Genomic DNA, 24035 nt, shown 5'->3' on the forward strand with positions numbered 1-24035 from the left:
GGATTCATAATCCGCCTTTGATATTACCTCCAGTTTTTGCATCCCAGCCCGTTAAACCATAGAATGCAGATTAAAAGCTTGACACTCATGTTATCTGTTTCGCTGAACTCGTGAATATAAGAAATCGGAGTTCAGTTTACATGAGGGGCTAAGTTTCTAAGACTCAGCAATAAATAATAGGTACCGTAATCATTTGAAAAATGACACTCTAGAAAAGAAATTTAAAATACTGCCCTTCTTGCTTTCCAAACCTTGGCAATTGCTTCTCTTCAGCTTCTCATTTTTCACCTTTTTCCCGTCACTCGCCCTTAGAGGCTTAGAATCTACAGTCTGATGTGATTCTGGAGTCACAAATGAGATTCCCAACCTGTCACTCGCCCCTATGGGCTTAGAATCTACGCTCTGCTGTGATTCTGGAGTCACGAATGAGATTCCCGACCTCTCAAGCTGGGTAACCACCGAAACTTGTTCGGTAACAATCTCCAACTCATCCAACTGAGCTTCAGCATATTTTCTTTTTCTGAATGGGTTGTTTTCAGGCACCTTTAATGGGATTTTGTCACTAGCCTTATTTTCTCGAGTAGATGGAGTTTTCAAAGGGCATACTAGCGTCTCCAGCTCTGTAGCTTCATTGAAGTAGTTGCTTTTATCCACCATGGCTTTCTTCCCCATTACTGCAAAATTGAGTACCTGTGTTTCAGTTCCAAGGCTACATTGGTATGTATATACACATACAACTATACAAATAGGTGGGAGTTCAACTCCTGACCTGGTAGATGGAGGAGCTCCAAGGGAGCAAGCTCAACCACAGAGCTATGCCTCATCATCTGATAATTGGTGCAACAGTTTCTAAGCTGCATATTATCAGGTGGGTTTAGAGAACTTGCCTTTACTTTTTTCTACGCTCGGATGTGATTCTGGAGTCATGAATGAGATTCCCGACCTGTCACTCGCCCTTATAGGCTTAGAGTCTACGCTCTGCTGTGATTCTGGAGTCATGAATGAGATTCCCGACTGCTCAAGCTCCGTAGCCACCGAAACTTGTTCGGCAACAATCTCCAACTCATCCAACTGAACTTCAGCATATTTTCTTTTTCTGAATGGGTTGTTTTCAGGCATTTTTAATGGGATTTTGTCACTACTTGCCTTATTTTCTTCAGTAAATGGAGTTTTCAAAGGGCATACTAGCTTCTCCAGCTCTGTAGCTTCATTGAAGTAATTGCTTTTCTCCACCGTGACCTTCTTCCCCATAACTGCAAAATTGAGTAACCTGCGTTTCAGTTCCAAGGCTACATTGGTATGCATATGCACATGCACGTATACAACTATACAAATAGGTGGGAGTTCAACTCCCAACCTGGTAGATGGAGGAGCTCCAAGGGAGCAAGGTCAACCACTGAGCTGTGCCTCAACATCTGAGAATTGGTGCAACAGTTACGATGCTGCATATTATCAGGTGGGTTTAAAGAACTTGCCTTTACTTTTTTCTTTTCCTGTTTTGTGAGAGGAAATAATGGAAAAGCAGGACTCTGATTTAGAAACGGCAGTGGCCTCCTGTCTCAATAGCGTACCAAAAGCATGAATTTTCGAAGAAGGATTCATATGAGGTCTTGAACTTGGGAAGTGATCAAAGGCCTCCATGGTAGTTGGATCCAAGTTACCTTTGGCAATTGCAGCTGCTATTGATGGTGGGATTCCTCTAATTTTAGTCAAGGAGAAAGAACTGAAAATATTGTGTTCTCTAACGTCCCCAAGATATCACAAAATTCTTAGCTCTGAAGCTGTGAAACAAGGATTACTATTACAGACGTCTTAACAAATGAAGTGCCAGTATTAAAACCATCAAATAGACTTCGCATAATTCCCTCACGGTGTGTTTGGAAGATGTGGAAGGAAACAAGGGAAGATGAGAAACGAAAGTAAACGCAGAAACGTTTCTCACCCCTACCCAATTATGTCACAACCACTGACCAAACTTGGTTGACAAACGTAAGTTATGCTCCGCTAAAATAGCAGCTTGTCGAGCATTTGACAAACTCATACCATCCAACCCGACACATGAGCAATCCAACCAGTAGGATTTTCTTTTCCTTTTCCCATTCTGACTTCTGTAGAAATTAGTTTTCGTTTATTCTCTTTCTATTCCTTTTACCCCCGTATAACTAACCAAAAACAAGAATGTTAAGGCTCTGTTTGGTAAAGTTGTTAGTTTTTTGTTTTTCATTTATGACGAAAAACAAGAAATGAGTTTATTTATTAAAAAATAAAAACAAAAAACATGTCCTTTTCCCATAATAATTTTTGTTTATTTGTTTTTTGGGCTGCCGAAAGTGTTTTCAAATCAAATAAAAACGCAATTTTCGTGTTTCTAGAATTTTCGTAAACTAGTGGAACTGATTATGTATTTTGTGAAAAAAAAAACAGTAAGACAAACATGTTTGTGATACCGGTTTTAGAAAATATTGGAAACAAAAACAAAAAACTAGAAATAAAAACTTTTCCAAAGAGAACCTAATATTTTTTGCCGTTTCCTTAGTGGTTCTATACCCAAGTTCAAAATAGGGAGAATATAAATAAACAAATGGTAATCAGATAAACAAGTTGCAGCAAACGAATTTCGGATGAAAAACTAAGATAAAATGAAAGGATACGGGCCCAGGAAATCAAGGTCCCCATCCAGAGACTGCAAAAGCTTTTCCGGAAGAGGTATCATGTGCTTGAGGCTCTCAGAGTCAGCATCATAACTGTGGATAATTTAAAGCACAAGCCATTAGGTATAAGCAAAATGATGGAACGAAATAGGTAGGAGGTTTTCTTTTATGGATGATGTTAACAAGTTACAGACATTCGAGCATGCTGGAAAACTGCAACTGCTTTTCTGAAGGATTCTGGATAGTCTTCGGGCATTTGCCTGCCCTTCTCAAACTTTAACATGGATAAAACCTGTAAATAAGCCACAAGCATCAGTATACTGTACATTATAGTATCTTTGGGATTTTTCAGCAAACTAGTAAATGCATGTAACAACTATACACACAGCATGGGTGAATCAGTGGATCGCAGCCCCTACTGGGATTTACTCTACAAATCTTCTGGAAATGCTATTAGAGACGTTAGGGATAAAGCTCCTCCTTTCATGTTTCCTGTTTAACAAGGAGGGTGCCCAAAGGGGCTTGTAATAAGTGGCTTTGGTGCTTTAGGAGACTAGCAACAACGTATAGCTTGGAAACTTTGGGGATTGAGTTGTGTGTGCTTTGTGGTCAAGCTGAAGAATCCAGCGATTATGAATTTTTCCAACTGCAGCTTCTCAAAATCTGTCTGGTCCAATTTGATTAGTAACGGCCATATTTGCAGAAGACATGGGCAGTGGTATCATGAGTTAGAATGGGCTAATATTCACTGTAGAAGGAGCTCCGTAACTAGTTCTGTGTACAGGCTCTCTAGCAGCAGCTGTTTACCACATTTGATAACTTAGGTATAAAGAGAATCCTCAGTTTAATTGGTTACTGTGCTTGTCTTGAACTTTCTTCTGTGATTTTGCTTTGGTTTGGTTTTTTTGTTTCCTGAGTACAATGAGTAGGGTTCTTGTTTAGCTTACTTTCTCCCTCCCTCTTTCATGGAAGGTTCAGCATGACATAATGAGGTGATTGCCAGCCCCTATGTTTTGGTTGTTTTTGTCTGTTACAATAGAATTTAATTTGCCACTTTTGACAAAAACTGACCATGGGTTGTGCTTTCTGGTTTTGACAAATATTTTGCATGTTGGCCGCTTGAAACATTGTGGATTGAGAAAAAAATTCTGTTGAAAAGTTAGTTCGGATGTTAACTACGTCATAGGTGCATGTGTCGTCAGGTCAGGCCCAGGCACAAGGCCTGGGCCTTGGGCATCTCCAAAATGCCCAATTTTTGGGGCACCCCAATTTTTTTTAGTATTTGGGTTGGGTAGGACTCTTTTTAGGAAAGGCCCAGTCCAAGTTTCAGAAGCAAGGCCCAGTCTCTAGAGCATTGGTACTGAGGCAGTAGGACTTTATACTTATAAAAGATTGCTTCCTTCAACTAACGATGTGGGAAGGTGGGAGGCTTTGTTTTGCAACTTGTTTGTCCCACATTGACAGAGCAGAGGCTCAATTGGCAAAGTGCTCACCTATAAAGCCCTCTACTCCACCTGTTCCACTTGCTCACAGAGTGGTTGCACGTGAAAGCAACACGTGGGCAGCAAGTATCGGAATTAAAATTGTTTTGAAGGGAAATTTCAAATTTTGAAATATATATATATGTATTAGTCAAGGGGATTTAATACTATAGTTTTGGCTTTCTCTGACTGTTTTTTTTTTCCCCGTAAAAATTGTCAAGCGTTTAGGGCACTATTCTTAGAGCAGGCCTTGGGCACCCAAATACCTTGGGCCGGCCCTGTGTGTTGTCACATGCCAATGTTTCTTGTTTGGGGCATGACTATTACAATGGTCCTAAGCACATTTTTCCTAGTTATATATCTTCTTGCCTACATATCTCACAAAAGAAACAAAGTGAAAGCAATACAAAATTTGAGAGAGGTAGGCAAAACACTCTTACACGGTCTAAGTCCCGGTACTTTGAAACCAGAGAATAAGCCTTTGCAATCCCAATTCCAGGAACTGATGGAAGGAAATCACAGCCCGCTAAGACGCACATGCCTGTGAGGATACTAGAAGATTAGTTCCTCTATCTCAAATCAGTTGAGTTCATATAAAGATGTAACTTAAAAAGAAAAAAGATTGAGGCTTGTTTGTAATGTTTCTGGTTTCACTGTCATTTAGCTACAAACAATGGAGTTGGGCACAGATGACTTAGATGAGTATGCCGGCCCCCGTTCAGTCATATACAAGAGCCTAACGACCTTGGTTTCATACAGTGCAATGGTGAATAAATTTTGCTTCCCCCAGGAAACAGTTTTAAACATTGTAAACTAAACATATACTGACTCACATCACCTATGAATAGTTCTTTATCAAAATGTCGGAAGGATGGCACACAAGTTGCAGACTCAAAGACCTTGTGTAGTAGTATCTCTTCACCATTGCCATAACGGTCCATTTTGAAAACAATCTGCTAGCAACCAAGCAAAATATATTAATAAAAGTGGAAAATCAAGTCGTCATGAGAACGGTAAACCTCCATCCATTAGTGACTTTGTGTCAAGGTTTGGTATAAGTTCTTACAGCTGGACAACCATATGCCAGTAGATCACTGTCCTCTGAAATCACTGCTATGATTCCACCATTTTCTGGTTCGAGGCTGGACAAGTATGCTAACTGTGCATCAGCCTCATATGGAGCTACTACAAATTCAATGTCCTCTGATCTTAGGATCTGAAAACTCACGACTTGAGAGAATCAGAGATAAAACTACAAAATAACAGAAATAAAAGGACATTGAAGCACAGAACTCAGGCAACAAAGATATAAGCAAATGAAATGCTCAATGAATGTCATATTATGTAACTTGTCAAATTTAGAACTTTTAGGTGCAAATAGCGAAGAAAGAGTGGCAATTTGTTACCTGGATCAGTTGGTATGCCATGGATGGTGTGATACTCACTGCCCTCTACATGTGAAAAAGCAGAAAAGTGAGCATTGGTGATTGATTCTTTAAAGAATTTGTATACGGTACAAAAGAATCCATAGTCATATGTTCTAGACATACAAAAAGGAAATGAGAAGTTCACTCCTTCAAATCAGAAGACAAAAAAAGAAGGAAGAATGTAAATTTTAAGATAGGAACAAGTTGGCTGTTCGAAAAATTGGAACAAGAAAGGCTTTTTTGGTTAGACGCATGCAATTAGCTAAGCATTTATTCAATTAATAGAACCAAAATGGATGGTATTGTGTCTATTACCAGGTCTTCATCCCGAGTTGAGACCGATCATTCAAATAGATGGGGGTAAGCAAATGAGCTCGGATATTAATGAACTCTATAGAAGAGTTATCTTTATGTAAAGTTGCTAGTCCCGGGACTCTTTTCTCTTGATCCAACAACTATGGAATGGACACGGATCAATAGCTTCATTTGACTTGGCAAAATAATTTTTTCCTTGGCAAAGGCTCGGACTGTTAAATGAACCTTTACGATAGGCCTTATTTTTTATTTTGCTTGTAGCCTGAGCCGCTGCTATGACTTTGTCATCACATCAGATGAAATGAGCAGAATGTATCAATGAAAAAATTAGAAACTCTAGAGTCTGGTCCAGAAAATCGTAGTTGTTGAAATATTGAGCTGGCAAATTTTACTCACGATTACAAATACCGAATAGACATCGGTTCATGCCAAATTTTGGAACGCAGGATAAAAGGGTGAAAAAAAAAAAACACAGGATTTTAACCAACATTCACAAGTCTAACCTGCCTCCATTAACACCATACAAATTCACGTAGACATAAGCTAGGCCAACGAGGATAAGCCAACAATGCAAATCACAAAGGGGATAAAATTAGATAATACCTGGAAGAGCTCAGAGGCGGCATTACGATTACCTTCCTTGAGCTTCTCCATCGCCAAATCTAGGTTAGCTTTCCTTTTCCTATATAAACTAACATTAGTTCTTATCCTTCCAACAAAATACTAATTGGGTGGAGCCTCAAAAATACACAAAGTAATAACATACCTGCTTCGCTCCTGCCCTGTAGCGTCCTTGCACGAAATATCCCCACCATCGAAAACAACAACTGGAACAATGTTGTGGTGGCGAAGCAGATTGATTCGGTGCATAAAGTAGTTCAAGTATTGAAATTTCTTGTCGCCCTCCGTATTGAGGCAAATCTCCATGCTACATGAATATGCTGTTGATTTCACAGTAATTTTAGTTCACCCCAGATAGAAAAGTACACAACAGCTACCATTTGCACTTTCAGAATCATACCTCCTTTGTGAAGCCATGAGTAAGCATCAATACCCACCTGATAATAGTTGCAAAAAATATGAGATTGAAGAAAAACAAATGCCTAATACTTGTACAAAACAATTTGCTTATAAAAAAAAAATACTTATACAAAACAATGTATGTGTATATGTAGATTGATATGAAATTAGAGGTAGGTGAGGGGGGTATTTTACGCGCTTGCCGGCATACTTCTTGATGTGAATGGGTTCGATATAGGGTTTCATGAACCTGAGAAGGTCTTTGATACCCATTTCTTATTACCCACCTTTTGTGCTTGTTCCACAACTATAGATATATGAAGGTGTCTTGTGTGTGTAGTTGACAATTTCTGGGTTTGATGAAGAATGGGGAATGAGAGAGATAGATAGATAGAGAGAGAGAGAGAGAGAGAGAGAGAGAGAGAAGGGTTTTGTTGAGCAGAGAAAATGGCGGGAATAATTGATCTGTATATTTTTTCCGCGAAACAAGGTTTGAAATTTTGGGTACTGTGATTCCCGCAACATTCCGGCCCGGTTTTACCAAGCACGCATCGTGAGGGCGGGCGCGTGTTTAACACTTTTTAATACTCCTATATTAATTAGATTTACGGCATATTTAAAAAGAAAATAATTACAATCATTCTGCAACCACAAACACTTACACAAACATTCATACAAATCTCACTCACATCCACATTGGGACCCGCACACACTACACTTCCAGTGTGTATGAACCCCACCAAAAAATGTGAATATGTGTAAGTGTTTGTGATTAAAGAATTATTGAAATAATTAAGGATGAAAACCGAAGGCCTGGTTGACAATTTTCAATCAAATACTCCATCCGTTTTCATTTAATAGTCCTTCGTTCTGTCATAACTGGATAAAAAAATTATTTATATCTTTAAATTAATAATAAATTTTATATTCAATATAAATCTTATTTGATAGATCTCAATTAATTTTATAAGATAATATTTTTTAAATCACATAAAATATTATAAATTATAATATATAATCAATAAAAAAGTGACACGAAATTAAAAAATGATCAGTAATTATTAAATAGGGATGGAGGGAGTAGTGATTAGGAAAAGTTATTGAGCTTAATTATTTGTTTTTCTATTTTCTTACACTTTGTCTCTCAAACCAAACAAGGGAAGATACAAATTTCTAATTTTTTCCTTCCTTTCTCTTCTTACCCCTAAGCTCCATTTGGAATTTACGAAAAAGAATGAGAAAAAAAATAAAATAAAATCTTCCATGGTTTCAACTTTTTTCCGTATTTTGTTTTAAAATCATTTTCTCTTCCTCTCTCTTTTCTTACCCAAATTCCAAACATAGCCTAGTATCAAATTACACTTCCCTCAGTGTTCCAAGACGGAGTGTAACGGAGACTTGAAATCGCAACCAAATCAATCACCCAAGGCTTATTTGCAAAGTTCGAATGCTTAGGGTTCAAATTGTTCGAAGAGTAAATTCTGAGGTTTTCTTGTAATTTCCTCTAAATAGCACTGAAACTGTTCAAACCCCAACGTTTTGATGCTTGAAGGGTTTGTCGCCATAGTAGGGGGGTTGGACCAACCTGAAGAGAAGAGAGAGAGAGAGAGAGAGAGAGCGACAATAGGCAATGGCGAACGAAGGGGACATTCTAATGCTCGAAGCTCCTCCTGCTTCTGAACAGCAGTCCTACCGGTCCATCGGCGCTGAAATCATCGACTCGTTGCCGTACATCGACGACGACTACGGCGACCCCAGAGTGAAGGCAGAGGTGGACCGATTGGTCGAAGACGAGATGCGTCGCAGCTCTAAGAAACCCTCCGATTTCCTCAAGGACCTCCCTTCCCTTCCCAAGTCCCAATTCCAGGTCCTCTCTCTCTCTCTCTCTCTCTCTCTCTCTCTCTGCACAAATCATTGCTAGGGTTTTACATGCGTTTCTATCTGCGTATATGTGTCTCTGTGTGTATACGTACTTATATATGCCCTAATGGGTGCGTGAAGGGAGCTATGTACGCTGAAGTTAGGTTATCCATCGCTGCTGTAATAGATTTCTTTTGCAATCCTGTATTCAGTATTCTACAGTCCTTACCCTTTGTTTTTTATTCAAACTCAAAATTTGAGTAAAAACCCCCCAGCATCTCCAGCTCTGACCCATTCTTTTACCCATATTTGGGTGAAAACTAGGGTCGAAAGCTTCATTTGGGTATGCCTTCTCCAATGCTAACCCTTTTTTTTAACTCAAATCTGGTGTGTTTTTCTGTTTGTCCTCCGAAATATGGGTCACATTGGCACATTTGTGAATAATAAAGTGGGAAGAGTTGTTGAGAATGAAGGGTATTGATTTGGGTCTCCCCACGTTTGGGTAAGGAAAAAGATAAAACTCAAAATGGGTAGGCAAAAGGGTATGACATTGGAGATAGACTTTTAGTGTTTTAACTCAAATTTTGGGTTTGGGTAGAAAAAAGGGCAAGGATTGGAGATGCTCATCCACTCCACTCCCTGACTCAAACCTATAACAAAGTGACCCAAATTAAGGGAGACTCAAATTTTTCCCCAGCTTTTGCACGGCTATTTTTCACTTCCCAAATTTACAATCATGTGATGTTCAAAGAAAAAAATTACAATCATTACTCAAATGTCTTCTCAAATTGGAGTAATGGCTGGAGAGGCTTATGGGCTCAATGTGCCGGGTAAACCATATTTGGTTGGTTTGATAGTAGTCAGCTAATGCTTTCACGACAAATATGTTATTAGGTTGCAGAAGTTTATAGCTATAGCAGACATGATCTTTTTTTTACTTCTTGTTGTGTGGGGGCATAATTAAAAAAATCCATATTTAGTACATAACAATCATGGTTTTTTTTAATCAACTCCAATGATTACTAAACAAGATGTGACATGAAGATCATTCTGTGGCACTTCTTATTTGGGAATTGATTTTCAGAATCATCCAATGCTTGCCAGAGAGTATGAGCGGGTAAGAGCTGGGAAACCTCCAATGCCACTTGATATGTCGCGTTATGGACTTGAAGCACCGTCTATGAACAAAAGGAATGATGAATCTTCTTGGAAGCAGGCACTGCAGAAAGCTCAACGCTTGCTGCAGCATCAAGTAATCAGGTAAATATATTCTTGATCATGTATGGTTAACTTGCTGCCTACTTCTGGTATGGTACTACGGTGAAGCTGGTTTAGTAAAGAGCAGGAAACATGGCCATAATCTGTCAACGAGTGGATTTTTGATTGGTTTTGTCTGGGGAAAAGCTTTTGGCCGGAGTAGGCTTCTTGGTTTTGCGTTGGAAAGATTTGTTGTTAGTTGTGGTTTTCAAATTTTTAGGATTAGCATTCTTGGGATTGCAATTTCTGAGACAGGTGTTATCTACTTGAATTGTGGGCGGATCAGGTAGGGACTGATTTGAACTTGAGTGCCTATCTACTTGAATTGTGCTTGGGTTCAGTGTTATCTACTTGAATTGTTCTTGTGCTAGGAATGGTGCACTTGGTTATTGTAAAGTCCTTGCTTGTGGGGAGAAGAAAAAAAAGAGTAAGGGAGAAAACTGAAGCCATAAAGGTTTCCCCCCCGATAGGCTAAGGAAAATCTCACAATCATAATAACAAATTCTCCGAAGTTTGTTTCTATTACATAAAACACCAATCTAATATTTTAGGCCATTCTAAGTACAGAGTCATTCTATTCATGAAGGACTCATTAAAAAATAGTTAAGTAATAAAACCTTACAGCTAGAATATCTAGGCCTCCTATAAAACCCAAAATTATAATCAACTCAAGTTGCAACCCCTTGACCATAACGACAACCTATATCTGGAAATTTATAGCTGCAATGGACAGGCTACCTACAATGGATAGGTCGTCCATTTTGAATTACCCATTTGGTGAAACTCCCAAAATGCCGAAGCCTTTTACTCTGAAACACAAGGAGAATAAAGAAGAAAAGTAGCAGTAAAATATGAGCTGGACATACTAACGGGGATTACCTGTAGAACTGTCTTCTTGTTCTGGCTTCCAAGTGCCATAGTTGCCAAATCCAAAGCGATTCCTCATCTTGGCAAAAGTCCGCTTGGTGATATATATACATATATATATATATACACACACACCACGGATCCAATGAGGGATCCCTTACCAGTCTACCGTGCGGACCTCCCTTTTCCCGATCGAATTGCGACGATCCGAGCCGCTCAATGTGTTCAGAACGTGATTTTAAGGGTAACCGCGAGAAATCGGCAAAAAAAATGATCAGGAAGGGCTTGATCCGAGCAGTTTCTACTGAACCGTTCAATAAAAAACTGCTCAGGTCAAGCCCTTCCCGATTATTTTTTTTGCTGATTTCTCGCGGGTACCCTTAAAATCACGTTCTGATCACTTTGAGCGGCTCAGATCGTCCCAGTCGATCGGGAAATGGGAGTCCCGCACGGTAAGCCCGTGCGGGATCCCTCAAGGGAACCGGACTCTATATATATGTATATACATATATATATATATATATACACACACACAGAGTAAGCTTCTAATGCGGACCTCCGCATCCTAGCAAAGTGCGGACCTCCCCTTTTCCGATTGAAGTTTGATGATCCGAGCCGTTCAATGTGTTCAGAATGTGATTTTAAGAGTAGCCGCAAGAAATCGGCAAAAAAAATGACCGGGAAGGGCTTAATTTGAGCAGTTTTTATTTGAACCGTTCAATAAACAAAAACTGCTCGGATGAAACCCTTCCCGGTTTTTTTTTTTGCTGATTTCTCGCGGGTACCCTTAAAATCACGTTCTAAACACATTAAGCGGCTCGGATCATCGAAATTCGATCGGAAAAGGGGAGGTCCGCACTTTGCTTGGATGCAGAGGTCCGCATTAGAAGCTTACTCATATACAGTATATATATACTAAGGTTTGCCCGTGCCTGAAGGCACGGCGCAATGCATTTTGAACACAATTAAAATGAACTATTGACCACTCCAGTCAATGAAGCTAATTTATACGGGATTATAATGCTACTTTCGCAAATTTTGAATCTTACCATGTGCTACCTAATCCAAATCTGAGGCATTGACATTATTGAGTTTGCATAGAACAACTCCTCGCGGTTGGATCTGCTACCCTAAATAGCTCTATTTATGCAAATCTCTAGTACTGCTCCATCATACATGTTGATTTATTCAAGTACTTTTGTATCTAGATTCAAACACACGCGCACAAATGGTTTGCTGCTCTCTTCTTCCCTAAGCAATGGGTTAAGGGCTAAGTATCGTACCTTAGTTTAACAAAATAAGACACACACATATACCAATATTGATATGCAGAAATAGATCCAATGGCTGAGAACTTCAAGGTCATTCACCATGTGTGTGCGTAGGAAAAATGGAGGAAGGAATAGATGAAAAAACAGAGTTGGGTTTAACTCAATAGGAGCCTTTTCCATTTACATCAACGATTCCTCTTCCACCTAGGTTTTATTGGAAAACAACAACGGATCACCACCACCATCCCCAACGAACTTTGTCCCTCTCTTCCTCCAATCGGTTCCATTTCAGGAGAGAGAGAAAATGGGAAATAAGGAGAAAGAAGGAGAATAATGGAGCACGTACATTTCAAATTTTGAATGAAGATTACGGTGTTCTTTGTCCAAAAAATGTAAGCTATTTACAAAAATGACATTGAAATTCTCAGCCCTTAGATTTATATGGGGATAGATTTGGACCCTTGATTTATGTATATAAGATTCAAATAGTGAGCTCCGTTATTATATATATATATATATATATATATATATATATATATAATATATATATATATATATATATATATCTTATTTGATCAATATAGAAGTTACCTTGATTGATTCTTGTTGAAAAAATGAGAGAATATAATATTAAAAAAGAAAAGGAAAGTAGCAATGGAGGAATGAGGCTTGTATTTGCTTTTGGAAAAGTTGAACTCGTCGTGTACCTGCATAAGAAGATTAATGTGCTATGTTTGCATGCAAATTATCCTAAACGAGAGTTTGGTATGGGAACATATTTATGCGCTAGATGTTAAAGATGTGTATATATATATATATGTAGGACATAGGCTTGTCAAACATGAAAACTGATAGTTGGCATATTAAATTTTGTTTCCCCTCAATAACTAGTGTCTATTAGCTTTTCTTGTATTGTAATTCCATGTTATTGAGGACTGAAGTATTCATGCTCTGCCAAAGTGTAAGTAAATAAATAAAGAAACTAGTCATGGATTTTGGTTCTTTGTTCTTCCATCAAAATAGATTTTCAAATGTAATAGTTCTTTCTACAAATCCTGCGACGTAGTAAACAATATGACAAGGCAGATATGGTGTATGTGGACATGCTCTATAGAAACAATAAGATGTTGATGTAGTTTGATCATCAACAATGAGTGGATCTGTAACTGCTCGCTAGTTAGTAGATGTGTTTCTTTAAGGTTTGAGAGTAGTATTTGGAAAACTAAACACTGTTTGGGATTTCCTACTTCTATAGTTGGATTCAGAGGGATTCCAAGTCCTGTTGAATCAAAGTTGCTAAAAGAGCTTTGGAAGCTTTTTGGAATGTGCGATGCATCCGGCAAACTATTATCCTATAGTATCTTCTTCTTTCATTTCCGCATCATCTTTTTTGTGCCTTACAGCCAATCAACCCCATTGAGGAGGTGTTTTTTTGGTCAAGGGTACAACCGTTTCAACCATAAGGAGCCCCATCTGTGGAGTACTACTATTCTCAGGTGCTGATCACGGCATGTGGAACATAAAAATTACTCCCTCCCTCCCATTTTCATTGTCCATTTTTGAATTGCGTGCCATTTTTTAAGGGAATTTATAATGCCAAAACCCATTTTGTTGCTACCAAAACTCACAATGGTTAAATGACTTCTTTGTCCTCCCAATCTATCATTGATCCTCAGCAATTCAACCTTCTCTTCCCTCTCTCTCTCTCTCTCTCTCTCTCGATCTCAAAACTTTATTGTACTAGACCCACAAACCCAACCAGAGATGGCGAGGACAAAGCAAATGGCGAGGAAATCCTCTCTCTCTCTCTCTCTAGAAACTTTATTGTACTAGACCCACAAACCCAACCAGAGATGGCGAGGACGAAGCAAATGGCAAGGAAATCCACTGGAGGAAACGTCCCGCACAAGCAGCTGGCGAGGAAGCCGGCGATGGTTGGGGTGAAGAAGCCGCTTTGGTGGAGCTGTAGGAGGCGGCGGAGGCGTATGTGGTCGGGTTGTTTGAGGATACGAACCTGTGCGCGATTCACGCCTTTAGGAATAAAAACCTTGCTTGTTGACTTGCGGTCTATCTATTCCCGTAGTTCAAGAGTTTGAGCGCTGAAAGTGTAGCCTCTTCAAGCTATCCCATAGCGAATCTCTCCTCTCCTTATGCACTGTAGTAAACTCTCTTCAAGCAATCGGCTGCAAGCAAGGAATCTGGCCTATTGGATTAAAGCAAGGAAGCAAGAAAGAGAGGGCTTAGTTAGGGTTTTTAATTTGGGGATTTTTGTTCCATACTATAGTAGTATATGTTTCTCTCTGTCTTTCTCTAGAATTAGTTGGTCATTTAGGATTTGAAGTTAATTTCTCTCAGGATCTGGGTTTAATCTGTTTCTTTGAAATGTGACTAATGGAGTAATGGATATTTGAATTTTATTACCAAAATAAAATAAAATAAAAGAAATGAACTTGAGTTGATTTGCAGGGTAGAGAAATGAGGAGAGTAGAATTTGGGATGTTTGAGTTTGAGTTGATGAGAGAGTAGAAATGGGGACAAGGTAACAGAGATTCTATAGGAGGAAGAAGAAACAGTAGAACAAGAGGCAGTGTCGCCAGATGGATTGGGAGGAGGACAAAGAAGTCATTTAACCTGTGAGTTATGGCTGCAACAAAATGGGTTTTGGCATTATCACCACCCTTTTTTAATTGCTTATATCTTTCAATTTATAATGTTTTTCATAATTTTGAAAACTTTGTACTATAGAACTAATCGAAATCTATCAAACAAGATCCATATTGCTTATTTTTCAAGATCCACATTAAAAGATATAGGCAAAAGACATAAAAGAGACAAACAGAATAATGGACAATGAAAATGGGACGGAGGGAGTAGGTTACATTTCTGAAGCTGCGTTATGCATCTTTAGGTATCTCTAAAAACATGCTAGCCCCAAATGACGCCTACTTCGATCTCTTATATTGATATGTCTTAAATCTTGCAGGAGAGTTTTCTCTCCACTCCTACATCACATGGACAATTTATAACATACCAATTACAGTCAAAACTACAAAAGCATTTACTGCCTGCAATAGGGTTTCCCCTTCTGTTTCTTCTTCATCTCTAATATTTGAAACAGAATGAGCAAGCTTTTTTCAAAAAGTAAATGAGCCGGGTTGTGCATGAGTTTTCCTTCTTTTGGAAACTTCAGGATATCTCTAAACTCAACAAGTGTGTTGTGGAAAAAAGATTCCATTCGAGCATTATCTAACTATTTTAGTCATTGTGTTTTCTTGGAGTTCTAGGACTAGTTGTCGGGTATCGCTTTCTTTTCTTTTTTGAAAAAGTAGAGGTAAATGTGCATGAATGTTTCTCTGTATTGCTGTTATCTTAATTGAGTGAAACTGTGAATTTAATGGTAGTGCATGTTTCCTGCGGTTCCATTTTTTCCCTGGTCGTCTTCTTGGCTGTGACTGGTATAGTGGGCATTCTTTTATTTCTCTTGCTTCTTTCCTCAAATCACCGGTTGAAACTTCCATGGTTAATTTTGCAGGCTAGAAAATCTCGACCTAATGTCAAAACATGGTGTTGATGTCTGGAAACTACACAACCAACGATTGGAGGCATTCCTGTCCAGGTACTTATTATATTTTTTTCTAGCTTTTCTTTTCTATTTGTTAGCCCATACCCCCAATGATTGGGGACAACATGGGTTCTGTTGTTGTTGTAGTCTTCTTCGATTGTGAGGAGAGAAAAAGATCTTTCTCTTCGTCCTCATTGAAGTGCAGACTTATCCATTTGTTTTGGTCAAACATTTTGCGTCAATTTCTAACCAGGCCAGTTTATAATTGTATATTGCGTGTCATGAGTTGTTCGTAAGTTGCTGCATTTACTTCGTGCAATTAGTTTGCTTTCCGCACTTGTGTAAGACATTAAGACGAGGCAAGGCATACAGGAAATGTCTTACTGCAGTTGAGGCACTTAAAAAATAAAAATAAGGTGGTATGAAAATGCCTTATTTAAGGTGAGGCCACAAATTTTGTAGACCTCAGCTTAGTTATGACACCTTTTGTTCATGCAATTTTGGCACGACTGCCACTTGATTTAAAAGGCAAGTGTTAAGGCCTAAGGGCCTTTTCTGGCAACTATCGACGGGGTTGGGTGGCAACTTCCAACATTTCCAGAAATAGGAAGGAAAGAATTGGCAGGAAACTAGGCATCATCTTGAAGAAGGGAAAGGGGTGAGGGTATAATGTTGGTGACGCATAGTCAGTTAGTTGTTTGTGAATGCCACCCGCATGTCCTTATTGTTAGATTTCTTGGAGGGTTTCAACCTAAAACCAATTGGCAATAGGTGGAGTAGCCTCTAGAATTTATTAACCAAGCTTGGGTGGCTTAGATGAGCGATGTGGGACAAGTCTAACACTTATGTCTGACTCGTACCTTGTGGAGCAATAAAGAGAAAGCTAAGGGATCGATAGAATGGGAAAACTAGGAGGATGAACCAGGAAAAAGGGCGGAAACTCACATCTTATAGCTCGGAAAAAATTGTTAGTTCTATTGTTCAAATGGACATTATATTTGCTCCCTTTTTTTTTTTTTTTGATAGTTATAGTTGCTCCCTTTGGAAGCATTAAGTCAAGTTTTGATTAACGCTTCCGAGGCAATAGTAGTCTACAAGTATAGGTATCTTTTTTTGTGTCCTCCGAATGGTGTTGGATTATTTCTCTTTGCCTTACAGGAGGATCTTGGTTATACTAGCTTCTAGCAAAGCTTCATGATTTCTAAGGGCTTTTTGTGTTCATCTTGCTTCTATTTGTGAAATCCACCATCTGCATTCCTCCAATCATTGTCCATTGGCGATTAATTATTTGTATCATCTCATAAACTTTGTTCTCTGCAGAATGCAAGCACAAGCACTAGAACTCAATGAAAAGATAGAAGTCGTTAACCGTGAAAGGAAATATCATCAGGTGAATTAAATTACTGAACCTCCTTTTCAGTTTCCTTAACTGTTCATGCACGTCCTGAACAGTGATTAACTGATTATGTTTCCTCTATGTGATTGATCAGCAAACCACAGCGTATGAGCTAAATGCATTATCTGCTCAATGGAAGGAACTTTGTGAAAAAAATATACAAATCCAAGCTGCCTGTGCTAAAATTGAAAATCATATTGGAGAAATGAAGGCACAAGCTGCAGAGAGGTAAGTAAAACTTTAGACTCTGCATGTATTGCTAGTTTGGGTATATACGTCATTATGTTTATTTTCTATGCAGGGGCTGGAATTTGGAGACTAATATGGAGAATTTATCATTGCATCAAGAACAGTAACATAGGTATTTTCATTCAAGAAGCATTGGTTTCCGTCCCGTTATCTTGATGTTTATGGTTGTGAAAAACACCAAGAAACAATAAAGAATGAGAGAAAATGAGAGACTAAGAAAATAAATATTGAGGGCTTTTTGATCGTGAAGTACTAGAACTGATTTTAGCTTTTGAAGCCGACACAGGAGTCGGGACTACAGAATTTATCAGCGGATAAAAAGGAAAGAAGCTGCTTCTTGATTCTCTTTAGAGAACCAAAAAAAGTCCGTAGTAAATGTCTCGATCACCATGCGTAAACATGTGCAGCTTTTGAGAATCTCTCTCTCTCTCTCTCTCTGTGAGCGCGTGCGCGACAGATTGCAGCTAAATTTTGGAGATAGTAGAATCATCCCATGGCAACTGTATTTTCCAGATAATGCTGACTAGGTTTGTTTATTTTTCCAGAATGATGGTCAAGCTAGACTCGTTCTCCCCCGTTTCTCAGTTCTTCATGCAAGGTTGCCTATTTTAACAGTAAATGGGATCTTTCACAGTTCACCGAAGGTTGGGAAGATTGGAGGAAGGAAGGAAGTTACTATGGTGGTGTGAAGGAATCAGGTGTTTGTGTAGTGAGTGTTCATCCCCTCCGTTCTACAGCCTTAGTTACTAGCAACTCCAGGCTATACCTGGCCAATTACATAAGGATTAACTGCAGGATTGTTCCTCCCGCATTAGTTGTTTCTTTATTGAATTTGATTCTTCCACTGTGCTGAGAATTCCATGCTCTTCGCGGATCTATGAGGAGAATGAGCGCATCGTGTTTGTTTATGTTCGACCTCCAAGCATATTGGGAGTCATGTATTTGCTGGTATTTTTGATGTATTGGATTATGTTTTACAAGCTATGTGAACGGAAAAAAAAAGATTTACTTTTTCCTTTACCAGGTCAAAAGGTAGCAAGAAATGTGGTTATTTTCGTCTCAAACTACACGAGCCTTGGACCACCTTTTCTGGATGTTGTAAGAGATTTTAGTGTTACATGTTACCAGCAGTTACTGGGGGGGTTTTTTTTTTTTTTTTTTTTCTGGGATTGGATTCTGGCAATAAGAGTCCAAATGCCATTCCAAGGGTTTAGCCAAACCATTAGCTGAATGTATCCGGTTCTAATTTCACGGTGTCCTCTCCGTCTCTTGTCTTGCAATATTCATCCACACCGGGTAATCCTCAGCGCGTTTGAAATTTGTCACATACAAGTTTAGAAGATTATGATTAGTTTGTTGGTTATTGATTATTTTTGTAGATCTGGAAAGAATGGTTAACGTGGCTTTAGATTTGTAGGGTACAATGGAATCAAATATTGTAATTGATCAATTGGGTGAAATCAGAGCCGGCTTTGAGCTAAAGTAAGTGCTGTGACTGCTCTCTAAAAAATTTTGAATTGTTAGAGCTCCTCCTAGTATTTTTTTATCTCTTATTATAATCTAAGAAAAGAAGTCTTATTTTTAATTTTCGCTATATGCCCCTAAAAGTTAGGGCCAGCTCTAAGTGAAATAACTTTCTTATTTGAGAACAATCGAAAACAACATTTGCTACTCAATGGAGCCCCTTATGAAGATTTTTTTATTTTTTTTGATAAGCACGATTTCATTGAAAAGCACAAATGAATTACAAACTAAAAAGGGCATTCCTCCAGTATGAACACTACAGATATAATAGGGGCATCCCCGTAGGAAACACAAACTACTTTTAAGATATCTACTGTCTATACAAAGAATCAACATTTGCATTGGAGAAAAAATACTATCTAGAAGCCTCCATTTGTCATCCAAAGCCCTGTTCAAAGTGGAGTTCTTAACACGTCTTTTGGAATAGAAAATCTCTGATAGATTTAACCACGTTAAGGGACACGACGTCAACCTGTTTGGAAAGGCCTTGAAACACTTTAGTATTCCTCTCAATCCAAATACCAAACACTGCAGCTGCTAAGGTACTATGTAACACTAAATTCTTAAAAACCTTGGACGTCCCATACTGGACAAGCCAGTCCACAATGTCCATGAGGGTGTTAGGAATGCCTGGCGCCAAAGTCCTCACGAGAACTTGCTGCTAGACCATAGAGGAGAAGGGACACTGGAAAAATAAATGGTGGTGGGTCTCTCTAGCGTTATTGCAAAGCACACATTTGTCGTCCACCTGCATTCCCCAGTTAGCTAACCCGTCCTTAGTACACAGCTTGGTTTGAACGGCCAACCATAATACAAAGGCCCATCGAGGGACCATTTGTTTGGACCAGACAATTGCTACCCAATGAGGGTTTGGCCTTCTGATTCGAAGTGTTTCCCATGCAGAGGCAACAGAATAATGGCCACTAGGATGAGGGACCCAAACAACATAATCCTCCCTCGAACTATCTGGCTTTAGAGTACTGGGAGTATACCTGATTATCTCTTAAGTAACTCTATTATGAATTCTGGGCCATCTCCACTCTCCTTGGAAAATAATGGAGGACACTTTTGCTTGAAGAGATCGCCCCATATTGAAAACCACTTCTTCCCCAAATCTCTTATGCTAAGGCCCCAAGGGATGCCAATTGTCATACCATAAGATAGCCCCTGCATCATTGCCAATCCTATATTGGATCAAAAGTTGCCCCAAGCCCCTAATGCCAAACAATTTCCTGATGGTCCATGAAGCATCACTGGGAGTCTTCATTGTCCAGATATTCTGATCTTTTATAATATAGGTATGAATCCATTTTACCCAAAGGGTGTCTGCCTTCATACACAAGGCCCATAAATGTTGTATCATTACAGCTTTGTTCCAGTTTTTGATCCTTCTAAACCCCAAGCCCCTCCTTCTGCTTTTGGACAGCAAACATGCTCCCATTTAACCTTAGCTGATTTGTGATTCATGTCAAAACCTGACCAGAGAAATGCCATGAGAGTACCCTCAATCTCCTTTATCGTTTTACTAGGGATGTTGAAGATAGAACTCCAGTAAACTTGAATACTAAACAAAACAGACTGAATTAGCTGAGCTCTCCCTCCATATGTCAAACGCATGTGGGACCACCCATGAAGTTGACTAAGTATCTTTTCTTTAAGCACAAGACAATCAGCAGCTCTTACCTGGTAGAGATGAGGGGAACCCCTAGGTATTTCACAAGAAAGGTAGCTTCAAGAATAGGTAGAATGGCCCTTAAGGACCTCTTAATATCCTCAGAAACCCCGGCAAAAAAAGTAGAGCTCTTAGCCATATTTCGTTGAAGACCAGAATAGTCATGAAAATCCTTGAGCAACTGGTTAATAAGGGAGAATGAAGGACCAGTAGCACCACAAAGAACAAATAGATCATCAGCAAACACTAGATGGTGAAGATTAATCTCATTACATCTGGGATGATAGGTAAACTAACCCAAAGCAACTCTGCATGTCAACAACACAAAGAAGGCTTCCATGACTATAAGAAATAAGTAAGGGGAAATTGGATCCCCCTGCCTTAAACCTCTTTGACCTTGAAAGAATCCCTCCAAAGACCCATTATCACCACTGAGTATCTAACTGTTGTAACACATTGACGGACCCAGTGGATCTACAAAGTTGGGAAGCCCATAATTCTCATGGTATCAAATAAGAAAAACCAATCCACTGAGTCAGGCTTTCATCAGATCAAGTTTTATGGCACATCTAGGGACAACATTATCTCTATGATACCCTCTCACTAACTCTTGCATAAGAAGCACATTATCGATGATAGATCTGCCTTTAATAAAGGCAGCTTGGGACTTGTTTATGATTGTAGGAAGAACGGCTTGTAAGTGATTTGCTAAGACTTTAGTAACACATTTAAGTGTAACATTGCAATAGGAAATAGGCCTAAAGTCTTTAGCACTCAGAGGGGCATTCACCTTGGGAATTAAAGAGACTGCAGTAGTGTTCCATTCCTTTAACAAGAATCCAATATTGAAGAAAGCTGAAACTGTAGCAGTTAGACTAGGACCCACCACCGACCAATTCTTCTGGTAAAACATAGAATTGTAGCCATCTGGCCCTAGAGCTTTATCCCCATGTATAGACCACAATGCTTTCTTAATTTCCTCTCCAGTGACAGGTTGAACCAGCATGAGTTGTTCTGTAGCAGAAATCCTATTAGTGATAGCAAGCTGCAATTGATCTGTTGCATCCACTCTACCATCATGAGCTGACCCTAAAAGTCTAATGTAGTAGTCAAGGATAAGCTTTTTTACTACTTCAGGGTCGTCAACTCTGTTTCCATTGGCATCATTTAAGCTAAGAATAGTGTTTCTTGCTCTACGGGCACATACCTTTTGGTAGAAAAACTTGGTGTTTTGATCACCCAAAGCCAACCATTTGATCCTAGACCTTTGTCGCATGAAGGACTCCTTAGCAGTCCTTAACTCCACATACTTGCCTACGAGCTCTTTTTCTTGCTGGCATAGACCTTCATCAAAAGGGGCAGCAAACAAAAGTGATTAGGTAGACAGCAGTTTCTCTTTAGCTTCTACTACTATTGGAATAACACTTCAAATTCACATTCTTTAACACACCCTTTAACCTCTTCAGCTTAGCAGTCAATGCATACATTGCGGTACCTTCCACTTCCTCACTCCAAGAAGACACAAAAATCTGTTGAAACTGAGGATGTTGCAACCAAAAGTTAAAAAATTTAAAAGGCTTCCTTCCTCCAGTTGAGGGGACCATAGTAACAAAAATAAGGCAGTGATCAGATATGCCTGGAGGTAAGAATACTGCTTCAACATGTGGAAAAGAATCAAGCCATTCAAGATTAGAAAGAACTCGATCCAACTTACTCTTATTATCCCCTGCTCCACCCCTTTTGTTTGTCCAAGTATACCAGAACCCCTTAATGGGGAGGTCATCTTGACAAATATCTGTAAGGCATTGATTAAATTCTAAAGCGGCTAATGAATCAAAACCCACTAGCCTTTCAGAGCTAAGTCGAACAGTATTGAAATCACCCATTTGAATCCAAGGACTGGTAGAATGACTCTGATGCACAGCCCTTAGATTTTGTCATAACAATCTTCTATCCATAATGCTATTATGACCATAGACTATAGAAAGTAAGAAACTTCTGTTGTCGTGGCAAAACTCCACCTTAACAACCAGCAATTGTTCAAATTTAAACTCCAAGAGGACAGAAAAGACTTCTTTATCGCATCCCAACAAAATTCTAGCTGCTGGGCCATTAGTAAAATTATCCAACCACAACCAATCTATAGGGAAACAGTTATGAGCAGTTGCTTGAATATTAGGAAATAGAACTTTAGTCTCTACCACACCCATCAAACTAAAATTATTAGAGAAAATAATACTTCTAACCTCTTTTTGCTTAAGTGGGTCATTCAATCCCCTTATATTCCACGCTCCAATCTTTGACCATTTTAACGTTTGTTTTTCTTACCTCCAGCATTCCCTTTTGCTTTACTTGCACCTTTCACAGGAGGAATATCCACAGAGACCAGATTTTGTACCATGCCAACATCAAACTCCTCAACAGAAGGAAGAAAAGTCTGATCCTCCTCCAAAGTCTCAGAAGTATCTTGAAGAACTATAAACTTGTTGCAAGCACTTCCAATATCTCCCCTTATGAAGATATATCAATATATTATTTTTTTGGACGAACAAGATCAATCCAATTAGATTAATGCAAAAATAAAGTACAACAAAAATAACGGAACAAAATACTACAACAAAAAATAAAGAAAAACCGCATGAGCCGAATGTAATTAACCCTGCATAACTAAAAGAGCGGGGCGTCCAGCTCCCCAACCCCAACTTTGGTGTGCAACTTGTAAATTACAGCTTAGCCCTTTTACCTTGCTTTGTTTTTCATTTTGGCCTTTAAAGAATCTTTTTTCTTCATTTCAGCTCTTATTTTCCTTTTGAACATAATTGGTAAATAAATGCCACGTGATGGCCGCTGGTAAATTGAAAATTCTGCTCAAAAAAACGTGAAGCCCACGTGATGGCCGCTGGATATTTGGTCAGAGTAAGCTCATGTTATGGACGGCTGGACCTTTGAAAATACTTTTGGATGGCGATAATCAGAGACGGAAGTAACTGAGGACTTATGGGGCCATGGCCCCCCTGCTTCCGGAATTTTTTTTTTTTAATATAGTACACATGGAGCTCCCAGTGGAGAAAGACACTAGAAACAACCATTTTCTTCCACAGAAAAACTTCTAAGCAACCCGTAAATAAAGTTTAGGTACTCAATCACACACCTCCAAAAGTATGTTGGGATGGTCCGGATTGAAAACTAATTTTGATCGGTAACAATTAGATGTTACGGGTCAAAATTGAAAAACAGATCTCAATCATTGATTGCTGAAATAGACAACTGAGATTGTGTGGAGCCGTGAATAAGTTTATCTCTTAATTTCTTCAAACACGTGAGCCACAACCAAAGACCATTTTCTTCAAACTAGAAACAACCTTTTTTGTTTTTTGTTTGTTAGATATAGTGTATGTATTTGGTACTCCCTTCGTCCCTTGTTTAGAGTCCAGTATTTTATTTTGGGTTGTTCCTTAATAAGTGTCCATTTTGTAAAGTTAG

The 24035-nt window shown here is 38.9% G+C and overlaps 3 protein-coding genes across 4 annotated transcripts; 1 reads left to right on the top strand and 2 right to left on the bottom strand.

Moving 5' to 3' along the window:
- Positions 1–1309: 1309 nt before the first annotated feature.
- On the bottom strand, positions 1310–7257 carry LOC131310899 (exonuclease 1). The gene is made up of 11 exons (XM_058338157.1): positions 7090–7257; positions 6896–6932; positions 6641–6815; positions 6478–6556; positions 5539–5583; positions 5199–5348; positions 4971–5085; positions 4573–4673; positions 2846–2943; positions 2652–2744; positions 1310–1699 (listed from the first exon to the last, which is right to left on the bottom strand). The coding sequence occupies exons 1-11, from the start codon at positions 7165–7167 to the stop codon at positions 1453–1455; spliced, it is 1218 nt and encodes a 405-aa protein (XP_058194140.1). The 5' UTR covers positions 7168–7257; the 3' UTR covers positions 1310–1452.
- Positions 7258–8427: 1170 nt separating this feature from the next.
- On the top strand, positions 8428–18387 carry LOC131310597 (pre-mRNA-splicing factor SPF27 homolog). Of its 2 annotated transcripts, none has more exons than XM_058337709.1 (7): positions 8428–8761; positions 9839–10014; positions 15682–15765; positions 17032–17101; positions 17202–17335; positions 17409–17468; positions 17902–18387. In XM_058337709.1, the coding sequence occupies exons 1-6, from the start codon at positions 8525–8527 to the stop codon at positions 17461–17463; spliced, it is 756 nt and encodes a 251-aa protein (XP_058193692.1). In that variant the 5' UTR covers positions 8428–8524; the 3' UTR covers positions 17464–17468; positions 17902–18387. The 2 variants fall into 2 exon arrangements, with proteins under 2 accessions (XP_058193692.1, XP_058193693.1); XM_058337710.1 differs by having other exon boundaries at positions 17990–18387.
- Positions 18388–19107: 720 nt separating this feature from the next.
- LOC131309599 (uncharacterized) lies at positions 19108–22438 on the bottom strand. Its single transcript, XM_058336209.1, has 9 exons — positions 22003–22438; positions 21133–21896; positions 20940–21026; positions 20642–20844; positions 20312–20585; positions 20035–20210; positions 19629–19872; positions 19353–19541; positions 19108–19197 (listed from the first exon to the last, which is right to left on the bottom strand). Exons 1-9 carry the CDS (start codon positions 22436–22438, stop codon positions 19108–19110), a joined length of 2463 nt encoding a protein of 820 aa, XP_058192192.1.
- Positions 22439–24035: the final 1597 nt, after the last annotated feature.

The sequence above is a fragment of the Rhododendron vialii genome, chromosome 12a, assembly GCF_030253575.1.
Source record: "Rhododendron vialii isolate Sample 1 chromosome 12a, ASM3025357v1".
NCBI lineage: Eukaryota > Viridiplantae > Streptophyta > Magnoliopsida > Ericales > Ericaceae > Rhododendron > Rhododendron vialii.